This window comes from Zingiber officinale, chromosome 3A, assembly GCF_018446385.1.
Source record: "Zingiber officinale cultivar Zhangliang chromosome 3A, Zo_v1.1, whole genome shotgun sequence".
Classification (NCBI taxonomy): Eukaryota; Viridiplantae; Streptophyta; class Magnoliopsida; order Zingiberales; family Zingiberaceae; genus Zingiber; species Zingiber officinale.
The window spans coordinates 115328994-115346913 of record NC_055990.1 but is presented as its reverse complement, the minus strand read 5'-3'; the positions used below and the strand labels follow the sequence as shown (position 1 = coordinate 115346913).

Below are 17920 nucleotides of genomic sequence, written 5' to 3'. Positions count from 1 at the left end.
ATATATACCGATCGATCATCAAAAAACGACCCGTGGGGAAATGTCACGTGATGACAAACCAAACAGCATTTGATACATGTACATAAAACCGACAGTTATCCTGAGAAAGAGTAAGATTAATAACCAAAAGGGAATAATCATAGTCACATGAGTTTATTGGATTATCATTACAAAGCCTCGATCCCCCTCTTTACGATAACTTGAATTTAAGTAAGAGTCAGCTTAGGGTACAGATCAGGAGGTCTCTCCAAAATAAGTCTGCGACGGTTCAAGAAATTAGGAGGAGGAACACGAGCTAAGTAGCCCTCCTCTTCTAATTGTCGAATTGCTCCTTTTGCTCATGCAGTAAAAGTGGATAGGATGGATCTCACGATCGGTCTGTTGAATTCATTAGATTCAATCATAGCGGTGGCCCGCTCCCTGTAACGGATATCTTCGCCACCCTTGTAAACCACCAAAGCCATTTGAGAAGTCTTCAATTCAACTTCTTTTTCAGAAACCTCGGTCTTGACTGAGTTCAGGGAAGTGTTCAAGGAAGATATTTCATCTTCCTTCAGTTGCAGGGCTTTTAGCTTCTCAGTCAATTCCGCTTCATAGTTATCCTTCAGTTCGCTAAGTTTGGAAGTTAGTTCCAGGTTAAGGTCCGTAACCGATTTAAATTTTGTCTGAAGACTTTCAATTTATGCTTCGAGTTGTTCCTTGGCGGCAACAGAAAACGTGGCAGAAGATAATTCAACAACCTCTCGCTTTAGCCTATCATTCTCAAATTTCAATTTCTTGTTCTCAGTGTGTAAGTTGTGCATCAGTCTAGAAAAACCCATATTTTCCATCCATCGCTGGAAGTATAGCAACAAGCCATAAGATAATAGTTAAGAAATAGAAAGTGGGCGTCAGTAAACACACCTTATTCTCCTTATGGGAGAAGCGATCAATTGCCTCAGAAATAGAGAGCTTCTCAAAAAGGGAACGAACTTCATCCCAAGAGCTGGTAAAAGAACCCCCTAGTAATATGGGGAGAACAGGAATGGCAGAGGAACCAGTCGAGAAGGAAGAAGTAGGAATAGACGGGGGAGCAAAGACTAAGTAAGAAGAAGGTGAGGAAGGCAAAGATCCAGAAGTTGGAATAGATAAAGGAAAAGTAAAAGAGACATCACCAGAGGCGCTGACATTAGAAAAAGGCGAGGTAGGAAAATTAAGAGAAGGGTAGAGCTCCGCCAATGTCGGCTTATCAGAAGGGAGGTCCACCGAATCAAGACCTTCTGAAACTAGCTCATTAGCAGGAAGGATGAGCCTCCTTTTTGAAGGAGGAGCCCTAGTAAGCTTGTGTCCTGGACGCTTGCCCGTGGAAATTTCAGTTATCAATTTGTTGGGGCTATCAGGAGAAGTGAGCTCAATGACAGGGAGAGTAGCAAAGGAGGAAACAGTAGCAACCGCGGGTGAAGTGACAGCAGGTAAGGAAACAACAAGAATTTCCGTAGAAGGACCTTCAGAAGCAACAAGAGTTTCAAGAGCACCCGAAGAGCTGGGCACTTCAGCTAAAGGAGCTGGCTCTCCGATTGAAGGTAGGGGAGTAATGGCAGCCAGAAGTTCGGCTTCCTTAGCACGAAGTATGTCCTCTTCCACACGTAGTTCTTCATCAATCAGAGCATCATAAAAGTTCTCCACTGCACAGAAAAGAAGAATGGTTTAGGCAGTTAAAAGCAAGAATAAAGAAACAAGGTGTTACCTAAAGTAATTGGAGTATCAGGTTTGACGGGGCTTAAACCAAATAGGTATAGAAGATCGACCCTCAACCATTTAGGGATAGAAAGTCGGTGACTTAATAATTTCTCACAATAGATAGGAAAAGAGGGAAGAAGATGAAACTCTTTAACGTCAGGTAAAGGAGGTAAGAAGGATTTCCAGGCATGAGACCAAGGAATGGGTCCTCGAAACTTCAAGAAGAAAAAACGGGATTTCCAAGCTTTGAGAGACGAAGACATATCCCCAAAAAGGACCATTTTAGTCCGCAACTGGAATAATAAAATACCAGGTTCCGAGCACTTGGGATAAGAAAACATGAAGAAATTTTGAGGAGTAGGAGGAATATCTCGTAAGCGAAATAGCATGTAAGTACCACATAGATAACGAAAGGCATTGGGGGCAAATTGCTGCAAAGGAATATCAAAATATTGGCTTATTTCGATCAAGAAAGGGGGGATAGGAAACCTTAAGCCCCCTATCAACTGGTCCTTGAAAAAAGACACGCAGTTATCAGGAGGATGATGAGGTCGATCATTCGGTGTTGGAATTATGATTCTATATTCCCTAGGAATTTCATATTGACGACGGATGGATAATCTAGCATTCTTATCAAAGGTAGAAGACATATGGACATACCAAGGAGCAATTGCTTCCTCAGCCATGGACAAAAGTATAGGCTATTGAAACAATAGATTACTTACTGAAGACAAGAAAGGGGATCGTCGAGAAATGGTGAGCACGAGGTCTGGTTAAAGGCAGCAACATGAAAGGAACTCTAGAGAAGAAAAGAAAGAAGGGACAAAGTTTAAAAGGAGATGAAGGGTTTAGGGTTTGAAAAGCACACAACCGTTGTCAGATCAAAACACTTTTATTGCAGCAGACGCTGAGGATCACAATAGAAAGGCAAAAAGACCCACGTGACGTGGCGGTCAAATAAAGTGTGTGTCATACCATCATAAAAACATTTATATTGGATGTGATGGGTCGGATCACGCTAGAGTTGGTAATGTCTTGGGAAATGCTTCTAACACTCTCTCACCTGAAGAATAGCCAATCACCAGTTAGGAAGCTTCGAAAAAAGACGTGATTAACTGGACATGAAAAAGAGAAAAAGGGTTGGTTTTCTTGACTAAAATCCAAGCTAAGGACAAAAACATTTAAGGATGAAGATTTAGGCGAACTACAGATTTTGAATTAACATCCTTATGAAATACAAACTCATATTGATCGAAATAATTTTATATTAGCCGATGTGACTGTGATTATAATATTAATCGTGATATAGGAGTATGTCAATAGTTAAGACAACTTCGGTCATGATAAATGATACATATGTAGGATACAACATTATATTTACTCTTGTAAATTACAGAAGGATTCCATAGAACCATTTATTTCAATACAAGAGTCTGTTGTTACACTTAGAATATGATCAAATACATAACGATGCATTTTCCCTCAAAACAGTAAGTCTCAGACAAATAACAAAGTTCACAAACACAAGCTCTCACAACACTTAGAAAATCTCAATCCCACCAGATTCAAACTTACCATGGAGCAGAGATGGAAATATCTCACTTCGCCCAGGCTTGCCAAGGCACATAAGTGGCAATATTTTGCCCGAGACGAAGAAAGCAACAAAAACAGAAAAGCTCAAGGGTGACGAGACAGGGGAACATTGATTCATTCCATAATGGAAAAATAAATGTAAAAACCACTTCCCCTCTCAAGCCCTAGAGCTCAGCGAGTGAAGCGACCAAGTATAACCCAAGGGTAACATGTGATGTGCCCTTCACACAGCACCCCTGGGTCATTTGGCTGCCCCTCTATGAGTAGCAAAAATCTCTCTGAAGTCCCTTGAGTCCTTCAGAGCATCCATATCTTTGGATGAAAAATCTGAACTGTGAAGCTTCCTCTCTTAAGACGATCCCTTGAACCCCTGAGGTAGCTGGAGTAGAAATCCCAATAAACTCATGTATCGATCTCACCTTGGCCGACAAAAATTGCCCCCAAAGAGGAGGATCCACGACCATGGCCTTAGTAATAAATGGTGGCAAGAAAGGAAAAGAACTGAGATGGGTTGAGGATGAAGAGAAGGTTGTAGCCCTATTTAAAGGAGCAAAAGGCTCACAGGATCACTATATATTTAATTTACTGAGACAGTGGTACACAAAATCTGTGAGGTCATTTCAATATCTGGAGCAGAGTCACGGGTAAGAAAAGACAAAACCAGACTTATGTCTAGTCAGTCGTCTACACCTCCTTCGACTAGACTTGAAGGGAAGGCTAGTTATATGGGTAAGGTTTCATAGGTCCCTGATAAGGAGAGAAAAGGGGGTAAATAAACCAAGAAGATAGGCCAATATCGGCCGAGACATACTTCCTAAGCAGAGTTAGACTAATATCGGCCGAGACATATCTCCTAAGCAGAGCTAGGTTAATATCGGCCGAGACATACTTCCTAAGCAGAGCTAGGCTAATATCGGCCGGGACATATCGCTAGGGCGGAATTAAGCTAATATCGGTCGAGACATACCTCCTAAGCAAAGCTAGGCTAATATCCACCGGGACATATCGCTGGGGCGGAATTAGACTAATATCGGCCGAGACATACCTCCTAAGCAGAGCTAGGTTAATATCGGCCCGGACATATCGCTGGGCCGGAGCTCGGCTAATATTGGGTGAGACATACTTCCTAGGCAGAGTTAGATTAATATCGGCCGAGACATACCTCCTAAGCAGAGCTAGGTTAATATCGGCCGAGACATACTTCCTAAGCAGAGCTAGGCTAATATCGGCCGGGACATATCGCTGGGGCAGAATTAGGCTAATATCGACCGAGACATACCTCCTAAGCAAAGCTAGGCTAATATCCGCCGGGACATATCGCTGGGGCGGAATTAGGCTAATATCGGTCGAGACATACCTCCTAAGTAGAGCTAGGTTAATATCGGCCGGGACATATTACTGGGGCGGAGCTAGGCTAATATTGGGTGAGACATACTTCCTAGGCAGAGTTAGATTAATATCGGCCGAGACATACCTCCTAAGCAGAGCTAGGTTAATATCGGCCGAGACATACTTCCTAAGCAGAGCTAGGCTAATATCGGCCGGGACATATCGCTGGGGTGGAATTAGGCTAATATCGGGTGAGACATACCTCCTAAGCAAAGCTAGGCTAATATCCGCCGGGACATACCACTGGGATGAAGTTAGGCTAATGTCGGATGAGACATACTTCCTATGCAGAGCTAGGTTAATATTGATCGGTACATAAGAGATAAGTCTATATCGACCGAAATATACCTCCCAGAAAGAAAACCAAGACCGGTCGATTGACCCGCGACTGAGAAAAACACTTGATAGAATATATTGACTTCGATAGATATAAGGAATATTGGTACATGGAATTAATTACAGCAGAAAGGGTGAAATGATAAAGATATTTATAATATGTAAATATATGACAGAAAATATATTTTGGCGGGAAATGTATTTTTATATTATTTTGCAGGTACTAAACGACAAAGAAGGTACATCTAGGGTACAAAAAAGATTCCTTAAAAAGTAATTCATCACAAGTACACAGATGACGTCATCTCATAACAAACTCTAACAAACCGGGGTCCACTTCATGACTACGGAGGTTATATGAAGTGGTATAAAAGGGGGAATCCTCTCCGTTGGCAAGGTAAGTTCACAAGTTCACATCATCGCGCACATCCATAACCCTAATTTTCAACTACTATTCATCTTCTTCCTCTTTCTTCCACACCAAGAGAGATCACTGACTTGAGGGTCGGAGGGCCTAGCCAGGGATTCCCACCCCGGTCTTAGGTCACTAACGATAGTATTGGTTGGTCTCTTGTGCGCAGGAAGTCCTGGAAGCTTTGGATCTGGGTTTCTTCTCTTCATATTTGGTTTTCTTCTTCATCATCAGGTCTCCATACGAAGAAACCTCGGGTGACTCTACTTCTTCTCGATCCGCTTTGGGTTTCTCGGATCGGTATTCGGCGTACGTCATTCTTCACCTGCACGGTGGGTTTCTTTCTTCCGGATCTCCGTCGTGTCCAGCTTCTCAGACAGGATCAAGTAGCTTTTCTTTTTAGCATTTCAGTTTCAGCATCCTTTACATCTTATGCACTTTCGAGTTTTTGTTAGATAGTTTAGTACTTTCTAAGCGTTTTGCTTATAGATTTATTTTCCTCCTACTACAGATAAAGGAAAAGTTAAAGTGTAAAGAGGAAGGCGACAAGGAGGATGCGTGATGGATGTGTGTGATGCCAGGACTATGGAGAGATATGGGAAGTTTTGAGTATTCATGTTTAGTGGATAAGAAATAGTTGAGTTGTACTTTATGGTTTATGTCATTTGAGATTGTATTTTTATTCCTTGTTTTATTGAGTTTATTCGTGTTTTAGATTGTATGCTGTGATGAGTCTCTGTGTAATAAGTAGTTATTTTAGTATTTGACACTTATTAAACTGAATGAGTGTTTGATACATGTTCCAGCCGCCTGTGGCTGAAGTATATATTTATGTATCTCAGATTATTGTCACCGGTACAGGGGAGACTCTGCCGAAAATTTTGGTAAGGACTCCTTGTGATTTCGATCATACCGGTTAAGTAGAGTTAGTAGTTTAGTAACGATCATCCTTAGAGAGTAGTATAGTATAGTAAGAAGGGTGATCGTTACAACGATACTAGAATTGATAATGCAAGACCCAGATTTTGAAATTCTCGGTAGTTCTGTTTATAAAAGTAAGGGTTCTCAAGATGAAAGCAACTAAAATATGTAACTCAACGGCTCTCTTTCAGAACTTGCACTTCAGCTACAGGCATGGGATTAGTATTGATTTCAACTTCTTTTTTCTCCCCTTCTCTCTCTTCTACAAATTCTTTCTAATGAAGCTCCTCCACTATGCGTATACAAATTCTTTCTAATGAAGCTCCTCCACTATGCGTATGGTAATTGCAATGGTTTCTTTATTTTTATCAATTAGAATAGTTTTTTATTTCTACATGTCAAATATATATATATATATATATATATATATATATATATATATAATAACTGGTTCAAAATAAGTTAACGAATATAAAAAAATGAAAAGTCAACATAACTAACTAATTATTATCGATGTTTCACATAACACTACTATTAGTTAGTGGTGTTAGTCTGTGAAAGTTACTTTAGAGATAAGAAAGGTAAAGTTAAATTTATTTGGATTATTCACTCAATTTCAATTGAATAAATGTTTTAAGCTTAGCTGTAAAAAGTTTGACAATTAAAAAAAACTTGAATTTATATCTTTAATAAATTTCTATTGGTTTCCTCATAAATTATAGACCAATCCCTATTTATTTTTTAAATTAACTCAGATTCTAAACCAATTTTTAGTGGCTGACTATTAAACTCTTCTTTTAAAATTATCAGGAAAAAATATTATACTTGTTTAAAATACTAAAAGTATGTAAAAATATTATACTTGTTTAAAGTATGTATATTAATTAACATTTGCTTCTTTTGAAATAAATATATATTGAAAATATATATTTAGGGACTTGTCATTTTTTTCATTCCACCAGGTGTTATATATATATATATATATATATATATATATATATATATATATATATATATATATATATATATATATATATATATATATATAATTTTTTCGTGCTCATTTTAGCTTTAATATTAATCACAAACTCATATAATTGATTAGTTGGTCATACAAATCTTTTTAAACATGTTCCATACAATTCAATTTTGATAGAAACTAGATTGATTTATGAGACTAATTAGGCTTGTCGTATGTTGAAAATACAAAATGAACGAGACACAAATAAAAGTACCAAAATGAAACACATTCATATTGAAATGTAATTTTATTTATTTATAGTGCCTCAAAGAACAAAGAGTGATTATTTCATGATAAAAGTAGCAAAGACAAAAAAAAAACCTAAGGCTATAAAAATTTATAAAAGAAAAAAACTATTAACCCCGCTGAAGAATCTTCTTAAACCAACGAGCTGATTCCTTTGTGAAGCGCTTATTATTCTTAAAGTCAACATAGACAATACCAAATCTTGATGTGTATCCTAGTCTCCATTCAAAGTTATCAAGAAGAGACCATACAAAGTACCCAATCACTGAAGCCCCATCATCGATAGCTCTCTTTAGTTCAGTAATGTAGTTATGATAAAAATGTCTCCTTTGAGTATCTTGTAAGCCTTTTGGAAGTGTGACATTGCCTGGCTGATCCATGCCTATAATTACAATCAATTAATTATATGGTTAGAGAATAAATGTAATTTCTTAAATAAAAGATATATTAAAAAAATGCTAAATATTTACCATTTTTAGATAGAAAGATAATTGGATTGCCATAGTTTTCCTTAACATATGTCACTGCCTTATACAATCCCCACGGAACTATGTAGAGCCAATCAGAATGAGCCTAATGACATATAAACAATTGAATTCGATTAATTATAGGCCTACATTTGGTTTTTAAAAACAAAAATCTATAATATAATCAAAAAAGTTATAAGGTTATCTCTTACCCTTGGTCCAATTGGTACCCCATTTCGATCATCTGAAATTATTAGTAGAACAATATTATTAGCATATCATTTTATTTAGTTTAACATTATCAAAAAAAAAATATTGTATATATCTTACATTTAAATTCAACGAGCCAATCATCTTGATAACTAATAGGTTTAGGATTCGTTGTACTATTATCCTTAACATAATAGGTTGTGTATTGATTAATTCCCAAATAGTCGTATGAACCTCTGACTAGCTCCACTTCATCATTAGTAAATTTTGGTAATCTTTCTTTAACAATGTCTTGAATGGATTGAGGATAGTATCCATATGTTAGAGGGTGAATGAACCTATAAGAAAAGTAAACAAAATTATGTTACATTGAAAAGGATAACCATAGTTAGATGTTGAAACCAAAGATGCACAATTACTTACCATCCCACATGAAAATCATTAGCTCTTTGAGCAGCAGCTTTATCATTGTCAGAGTAAGTGTGAGGCTCGTACCAAACAAAATCCAGAAGAATTCCAATTTTTCCTTGTTGCTCTTTCTGAATAAGAAAAGAAAATGCTTTTAGTATTATGTATATTTGTAAACTTACAATTTTCAAATGAGTTTGTTATATTTGATAACAAGATATTTTATGAATTAGCTAAGAATGAATTTACTATCTATACATAAATTTTGTTAAAGACATATTACTTGGTACTTCTCACGATATCTATTAACTGCTGCAGCATGAGATAAGATGAGATTATGAGCAACAATATAAGGCTCCGTAGATGAGTTTCCTCCAAATTTGCTACCAGTAGCTCTTCCAGGGGCATGAGAACCAGTATCATAACCTAGAGCTGCCACCACTCTTGGCTCATTAAATGTGAACCAATTTTTCACTCTATCACCGTATCTCTTAAAGCAAAAATCAGCATAATCCGCAAATGCATCCCTAAACAAAATGATTATAAACTAAATCAAATATTTATGACTTCTTTTAATGAGTTAGATTAGATATTCTTAACTATACAATAAGCATAATTAATTTAAACAATATAAGTAATTATTCTATTTTACTACTTACACTATCTTCGGACTCAACCAACCCAAGTACTCATTTTGGAGTGCTAATGGAAGATCGTAGTGATAGAGATTGACATATGGAATAATACCTAATGTGAAGATAGAAAGGTTAGAAAATATGAAAACATGCCAAACTTATTTGTTTAGCAAATAAAAATAAATTACCTTTGAGTATTAAATTATCAATTAACCTATCATAATAATCAACACCTTCCCAATTAATGGTTCCAGTTCCATCTACAAGATAAATAACAAATTCTTAGTAATTTAAAACAACAAGATGATGATGTATATAATATTACGAAAAAGAATGATAGCTTCAATTACTTGGGAAAATTCTACTCCAAGATATCGAGAATCTATAAGCATCAAAATTGTGCTCCTTCATGATGTCAATATCTTCCTAGAAGACAAAAATCAAATTTTAACATATTTAAGAAAAAGATAAAATCCAATTTATTTTCATTTTAACTGTCTCCAAATATCAACAATGAGAATATCAAAAATTTATTTGTTTGAACTTAATTATCAAATATAAAATTATATTAAATAAGATTTTTTAAAATTATAAAAAAAATCTTGAACCAATAGAGTAATGATTTTAAAAATAGAATTTAATATTTGATTCTTCATAAAAATTAAATTTTTTCTTTTTTATTAAATTTAAAATTATTAAATAGTCAACGATAACACAAAAATATCCATTTGACCTTATAATGATGATACTCATCGTCTGTTACATCACCCGTTGCATTATTTGGAATGAAACCTACACCACAACAAACAAATCAAATTCAAATTAAATTTACTCTATTGTATAACTTTCATTCTAGAAAGAAATAAGTAAAACTATAAAATTTAAAGTTTAGTATGTTACCTGGATTTTTTACAAATGCATCCCAAATGCTTGGTCCTCGACCACCCTTGAGTGCCTCTCCCTCAACTTGATAAGCCGATGAAGCAGTGCCAAATACAAAGCCAAGAGGGAAGACATCACGACTTAACTTGTGCACTTTTGAAACTAGTTTCGCATTGTTTGTTTTATAACCATATGCACATTGGGCTACGAGAAGTAAAATAAATAAAAAGAAAAATGCGAATGACCCTTTAAGGTTCATTATAGAAGAGATATAGAAACACTAGAATTAGTGAAGAAAATAAGAAGCAAGTGATACCTATATATAGGGACGTAATTACTAGATAAACATTGTAAGAGTTAAATGGATGAGTATAAAAGAGAGCTTGGACCAATTCTTAAGGATAAAAATTTCAAGCTAATGATAAAAATTCAAGAATTCAATGAATTGATTTTCAATTTAAAATATCTCTTTAATTTTCTTGAAGTCTAACTTTTATATCATTTATTTCAAATTTTAAAATCAACCAATATTATTCTCTAATTTCTAGCCTATGTCACTTTTTAAAAAAAGAAAAATATCAATAGTATTATCGGTGTAAGGCCGATATCAAGGTCAACTTCATACATGGCACATACAAGGGTATAAGATATAGATAAAGACAAGGTTGTACATTTTTGTATCGTAGGAACAACGACATGAATTAAGTATCGTAGGAAGATGTGCAATCCTTCCTCTTCATATATCACCGCCAACTAAAAAATCTTGTACATTTTTGTATCTGTTCTAAAAAAAATTTATTATTTGTAAGCTTTGATTATCTATGAGAAGATACAAGCGCACTTAAAGATTTTATCTTAAACAATAATTCAATTAAGTGCATGATAATTAGCATGCATCTAAACTGAAGATACAACGACATGGCTATTCTTTGGTTAACTGCATAAATTTGGGTTCTTCAGGATAGTTCTATAAGCTCAAAATACCAAGGAAAATAAAAAAGCAAACCATGTAATGGAAAAGACAAGGTTGAATTGATTCTCTAATTCTAAGTACTGAAGAAGACTTCAATGAGTTGTTCTTCCATTTTTGTTCTGTAACTTTAATTTGGCAAACAAGGTTTGTCATTGCTGATTTATGCATTGGATCCTTCAGATGTTGGTCTAAAACCTAAAGGGTAGAGAAGATGACATCATGATACAAACAAGCCATGGTTTGCAACTAAATACGTATGACACTCTAAAATTTATCAAATGTATTTATTTTATTTATTAAATGATAACAAATTGAGCATAGTGGTGATTAGATTATTTCTTTGATAATAGCAAATACTTTTATCAAGTCAAATTTTTTAATTTATTTGTCTATTTTTAATTATGTTTATTTAACTGAATCTTATTTCATTATATATTTTTAACAAAAAAGCCCAACTGGTTTCTCACCAACCAACTTGCAACCATATATACTTGATGTGCACCTCTAATTCATCAACAATCATGAGCGCCCACCGAGCCTAAAAATTATTTTAGCCTAAAACTTATTTTAATTAGTTTAAACAAAAAATTATATAAAAATTGACTTAAAAAATATATATATTCTAAAATAATTATAAAAATTAAATTAAAAATCAATTTTAAAAATTATTCAAAAAATTAACTTAAAAATCTATTTTAAAAATTAACATAAAAATATATTTTAAAAATTAACTTAAAAAACTATTTTAAAAATTAAGTTAAAACCCAATTTTTTAAAAAATATTATTTAAAAATTAACTTAAAAATCTATTTTAAAAATTATTTAAAAAATATCTTAAAAATACATTAGAAAAATTCTTTTAAAAATCTATTTTAAAATTATTTTAAAAATTAACTTTAAAATATATTTTAAAAATTATTTAAAAATTAACGAAAAAATCTATTTAAGAAATTATCTTAAAAATCAATTTTAAAAAATTATTTAAAAATTAATTTAAAAATCTATTTTAAAAATTATTTAATAATTAACTAAAAAATATATTTTAAAAAATGTTTTAAAAATTAACTTAAAAAACTATTTTAAAAATTAATTTAACTTAAAAATTATTTCAAAATTATTTAAAATTAAAAATTAATTTAAAAAATAATTTGACTTAAAAATTATCTTAAAAATAAATTTAAGTTAAAAATTATTTTAAACTAAAATTTATTTTAAAAAAAAATTGTCTTAAAAATTATTTTAAAAATTAATTTGACCTAAAAATTATCTTAAAAATTAATTTAACTTAAAAATTAATTTATCTTCAAAATTATTTTAAAAATTAATTTAACTTAAAAATTATTATAAAAATTAATTTAACATAAACACAAATTTAACAAAATATTATTTTAAATTAAAAATTTATTTTAAAAATTATTATAACTTAAAAATTATTTTAATTAGTTTAATCGAGAATTATTTTCATTATTTATTAAACTTAAAAATTATTTTAGCCGAAAATTTATTTTAATTAGTTTAATCGAAAATTTATTTTAAAAATTAACTTAAAAATATAAATATTTTCTAAAATTATTTTAAACATTAAATTAAAAATTTATTTTAAAAATTGTTTTCAAAATTAACTTAAAAATCTATTTTGAAATTTATTTAAAAAATTAACTTAAAATTCTATTTTAGAAATTATTAGAAATATTAACATAAAAATATTTTTTTTATAAATATTTAAAAATTAACATAAAAATTTATTTAAGAAATTAACTTAAAAATTTTTTTTTTAAAAAATTATTTAAAAATTAACTTAAAACTATATTTTAAAATTTATTTCATAATAAACTTAAAAATATATTTTAAATATTGAATTAAAAATTAACTTAAAAATTTATTTTATTTTATTTTTTAAATTAACGAAGAGTGATGTTTTAAAATTAACTTTAAAATATATTTTAACATTACTTGAAAAATTAACTGAAAATTTTATTTTAAAATTAACTTAGAAATCTATTTTAAAAATTATTTTAATGTTAAATTTTTTTAACTTAAATATTATTTTAACCTAAAAATTATTTTAACCTGAAATTATCTTAAAAATTATTTTATCCAAAAAATTATTTTAAACAAACAAAATCAGAACTAAAACTAAAATTAAAAATCAGGTTTTAAATTAGCATAACTAATTTAAAAAATAATTTGACTTAAAAATTATCTTAAAAATTAATTTAAGTTAAAAATTAATTTAAACTAAAATTTATTTAAAAAAAAGTTGTCTTAAAAATTATTTTAAAAATTAATTTGACCTAAAAATTATCTTAAAAATTAATTTAACTTAAAAATTAATTTATCTTTAAAATTATTTTAAAAATTTATTTAATTTAAAAATTATTATAAAAATTAATTTAACATAAACACAAATTTAAAAAAAATATTATTTTAAATTAAAAATTATTATAACTTAAAAATTATTTTAATTAGTTTAATGGAAAATTTATTTTCATTATTTATTTATCTTAAAAATTATTTTAAGCCGAAAATTTATTTTATTTAGTCTAATCGAAAATTTATTTTAAAAATTTACTTAAAAATATATATATTTTCTAAAATTATTTTAAACATTAAATTAAAAATTTATTTTAAAAATTGTTTTCAAAATTAACTTAAAACTATATTTTAAAATTTATTTAAAAATTAACCTAAAATTCTATTTTAGAATTTTTTTGAAATATTAACTTAAAAATATTTTTTTATAAATATTTAAAAATTAACATAAAAATTTATTTTAGAAATTAACTTAAAAATCAATTTTTTTAAAAAATTATTTAAAAATTAACTTAAAAATCTATTTTAAAATTAATTTCATAATTAACTTAAAAATATATTTTAAACATTGTATTAAAAATTAACTAAAAATTTTATTTATTTATTTTTTAAAATTAAGGAAGAGTGATGTTTTAAAATTAACTTTAAAATATATTTTAAAATTACTTGAAAAATTAACGGAAAATTTTATTTTAAAATTAAATTAGAAATCTATTTTAAAAATTATTTTAATGTTAAATTTTTTTTAACTTAAATATTATTTTAACCTAAAAATTATTTTAACCTGAAATTATCTTAAAAATTATTTTATCCAAAAAATTATTTTAAACAAACATAATCAGAACTAAAACTAAAATTAAAAATCAGGTTTTAAATTAGCATAACTAATTTAAAAAATAATTTGACTTAAAAATTATCTTAAAAATTAATTTAAGTTAAAAATTAATTTAAACTAAAATTTATTTTAAAAAAAAGTTGTCTTAAAAATTATTTTAAAAATTAATTTGACCTAAAAATTATCTTAAAAATTAATTTAACTTAAAAATTAATTTATCTTTAAAATTATTTTAAAAATTTATTTAACTTAAAAATTATTATAAAAATTAATTTAACATAAACACAAATTTAAAAAAAATATTATTTTAAATTAAAAATTATTTTAATTAGTTTAATGGAAAATTTATTTTCATTATTTATTTATCATAAAAATTATTTTAGCCGAAAATTTATTTTAATTAGTCTAATCGAAAATTTATTTTAAAAATTTACTTAAAAATATATATATTTTCTAAAATTATTTTAAACATTAAATTAAAAATTTATTTTAAAAATTGTTTTCAAAATTAAATTAAAAATATATTTTAAAATTTATTTAAAAATTAACCTAAAATTCTATTTTAGAAATTTTTTGAAATATTAACTTAAAAATACTTTTTTATAAATATTTAAAAATTAACATAAAAATTTATTTTAGAAATTAACTTAAAAATCAATTTTTTAAAAAAATTATTTAAAAATTAACTTAAAAATCTATTTTAAAATTAATTTCATAATTAACTTAAAAATATATTTTAAACATTGTATTAAAAATTCACTTAAAATTTTATTTATTAATTTTTTAAAATTAAGGAAGAGCGATGTTTTAAAATTAACTTTAAAATATATTTTAAAATTACTTGAAAAATTAAATGAAAAATTTATTTTAAAATTAACTTAGAAATCTATTTTAAAAATTATTTTAATGTAAATTTTTTTTTAACTTAAATTTTATTTTAACCTAAAAATTATTCTAACTTAAAAATTATTTTAACCTGAAATGATCTTAAAAATTATTTTAAACTAAAAATTATTTTAAACAAACATAATCAGAACTAAAACTAAAATTAAAAATCAGGTTTTAAATTAACATAACTAAAATTAAAATATATTTAAAATTTAATTAAACTAATTAAATTAAATTGAATTAAACAAATATAATTATGTTAAATTAAAGCTTAAATTAAGTTAAAAATTAAACTTTAAATAAAACTTAAACGTAAAATTAAAATTAAAGTTTAAAGTCAAATCAAAATTAAATTGAAATAAAAAATTATCTTAAAAATTAAATTAACTTAAAAATTATCTTAAAAATGAATTTAAATTTAAAATTATTTTAAAAATTAATTTAACTTAAAAATTATTTTCAAAGTTAATTTAACTTAAAAATTTATTTTTTACAAAATATATTAATTCAAATTAAAAATTTATTTTAATATTTATTTCAACTTAAAAATTATTTTAGCATAAAAATTATTTTAATTAGTTTAAGCGAAAATATATTTTTTAAATTAACTTAATTATATATATTTTTAAAATGATATTAAAAATTAAATTAAGAATCAATTTTAAAAATTATTTTAAAAATTAACATAAAAATTTGTTTTAAAAATTATTTAAAAAGTTAATTTAGAAATCTATATTAAAAATTATTTAAAAGTTAACTTAAAAGAATATTTTAAAAATTGTTTTAAAAATTAACTTAAAAATCTATTTTAAAAATTAACTTAGAAATATACTTTAAAATATATTTTTAAATTATTTTAAAAATTAACTGAAAAATCGATTTTAAAAATTATTTTAAAATTAACTTAAAAATCTATTTTAAAAATTAGTTTAACATAATTTTTTTTAACTTAAAAATTATTTTAACCTTAAATTTTCTTAAAAATTATTTTATCCTAAAAATTATTTTAAATTAACTTAATCAGAACTAAAACTAAAATTAAAAATCAAATTTAAAATTAACGACACTAAAATTAAAATAAATATAAAATTTAATTAAACTAATTAAATTAAAATAATTTAAACTAAAAGCTTAAATTAAGTTAAAAATTAAACTTTAAACTTAAAATAATACTTAAACTTAAAATTAAAATTAAAGTTTAAAGTCAAATGAAAATTAAATTTAAATTAAGTTAAACTTAAGTGAAACCTAAACTTAAAATTAAAATAAAAAATTAATTCTAATCTATATTACTTAAATTTCAACTTATTTTACCGCCTTGAAATTAGCAACTTATTTAATTTACGTAATTCCTAAGCTTAATTTTAACCTAACCTACTTATATCCTAACTTATTTAAAAGATTAATTAATCTATTAAAAAGTTATTTTAAAAATCTTTTAAAAAGTTATTTAAAAATTAGTTCAAAAATCATTTAAAAGTTATTTTAAATCATTAAAATATTGTTCTAAAATTCCTTTAAAAATTACTTTAAAAATATTTTAAAAATCCTTTAAAAATTATTTTAAAGGTCATGTTAAAAAATCCTTTAAAAATTACTTTAAATTTTTTTTGAAAATTATTTCAAAAATATTTTAAAAATCCTTTAAAAATTATTTTTAAAATCCTTTAATTTTTTTTAAAATCTTTTAAAAATTATTTTAAGAATACTTTTAAAAATTATTTTATGAATACTTTTAAAAATTATTTTAAATATGTGTTTAAAAATGATTTCAAAAATTCTTTAAAATTATTTAATAAAAATCAAAATTCAATTAACCTAAATTTTAAATTTAATTAAACAAAAATAATAACATTTAAAATTTATTTAGTCTAACCTTATTTAAGAACTTAGTTGACTTGATCAGTATCTTAATTTAACATAATTTGACTATACATTAAAACATAAATTTAAAATTAACTTAAAAAAATTGACTTAAAATTCAAGTTAAATTAAACTTAACTTAAAAATTAAATTAAACCTAAATTAATTTAAATTAAAATCTAATTAAAGCTTAAATTTGAACTTAAAATTATAACTTAAAATTTAAACTGAAAACTTAAACTTAATCTAATATAAATTTAAAAGATTTGAATTATTTAAAAATATTTCAAAAATCATTAAATTAATTGTTTAATCCTAATTTAATAATTCATTTGATAAACATGAATTTAACCATTCTAGTCAATTAATCAATCTAATACTAATTATCAACAAAATTTGAGTACTTTTAATAAATATTTTCTATTAATATTAAAATGATTACAACTTACTGGTCAACTTAAATTAAGATTAAATTAATCAAACTTAAATGAACCATTATGCCAAGCATATAGAGATACTTATAATAAATTTTATAAACATAAGTGTTATTAAATCCACTAAAACACTTAGAAAAATGTATTAAGACTTTAAAATTTAACATACCCAAACCTTACTGTTAACTTAAGGGGGAAAAATAAATTAAGGGAAAATGATAAATTAAAGGAGAATATCAAATTTAGGGGGAGTATCAAATTCAAAGAGAGATCAAAGTTTTTCTTACTTAAAAAATTATTTCCATAAGTTTTTTATTAAAAATTCCTTAAATTTTTTTCCTTATCAAATTTCTCTTTAAAATCTCTTTTGAAAAT

At 26.8% G+C, this 17920-nt stretch overlaps 1 protein-coding gene across 1 annotated transcript; it reads right to left on the bottom strand.

Annotated features, from left to right (window-relative positions):
• Positions 1-338: 338 nt before the first annotated feature.
• On the bottom strand, positions 339-11735 carry LOC122050595 (beta-glucosidase 26-like). The gene is made up of 16 exons (XM_042611490.1): positions 11684-11735; positions 10258-10443; positions 10091-10149; positions 9708-9783; positions 9546-9617; positions 9382-9469; positions 9006-9249; positions 8738-8853; positions 8435-8652; positions 8317-8348; positions 8108-8210; positions 7753-8019; positions 1155-1664; positions 904-1001; positions 741-836; positions 339-602 (listed from the first exon to the last, which is right to left on the bottom strand). The coding sequence occupies exons 1-16, from the start codon at positions 11733-11735 to the stop codon at positions 339-341; spliced, it is 2481 nt and encodes an 826-aa protein (XP_042467424.1).
• Positions 11736-17920: the final 6185 nt, after the last annotated feature.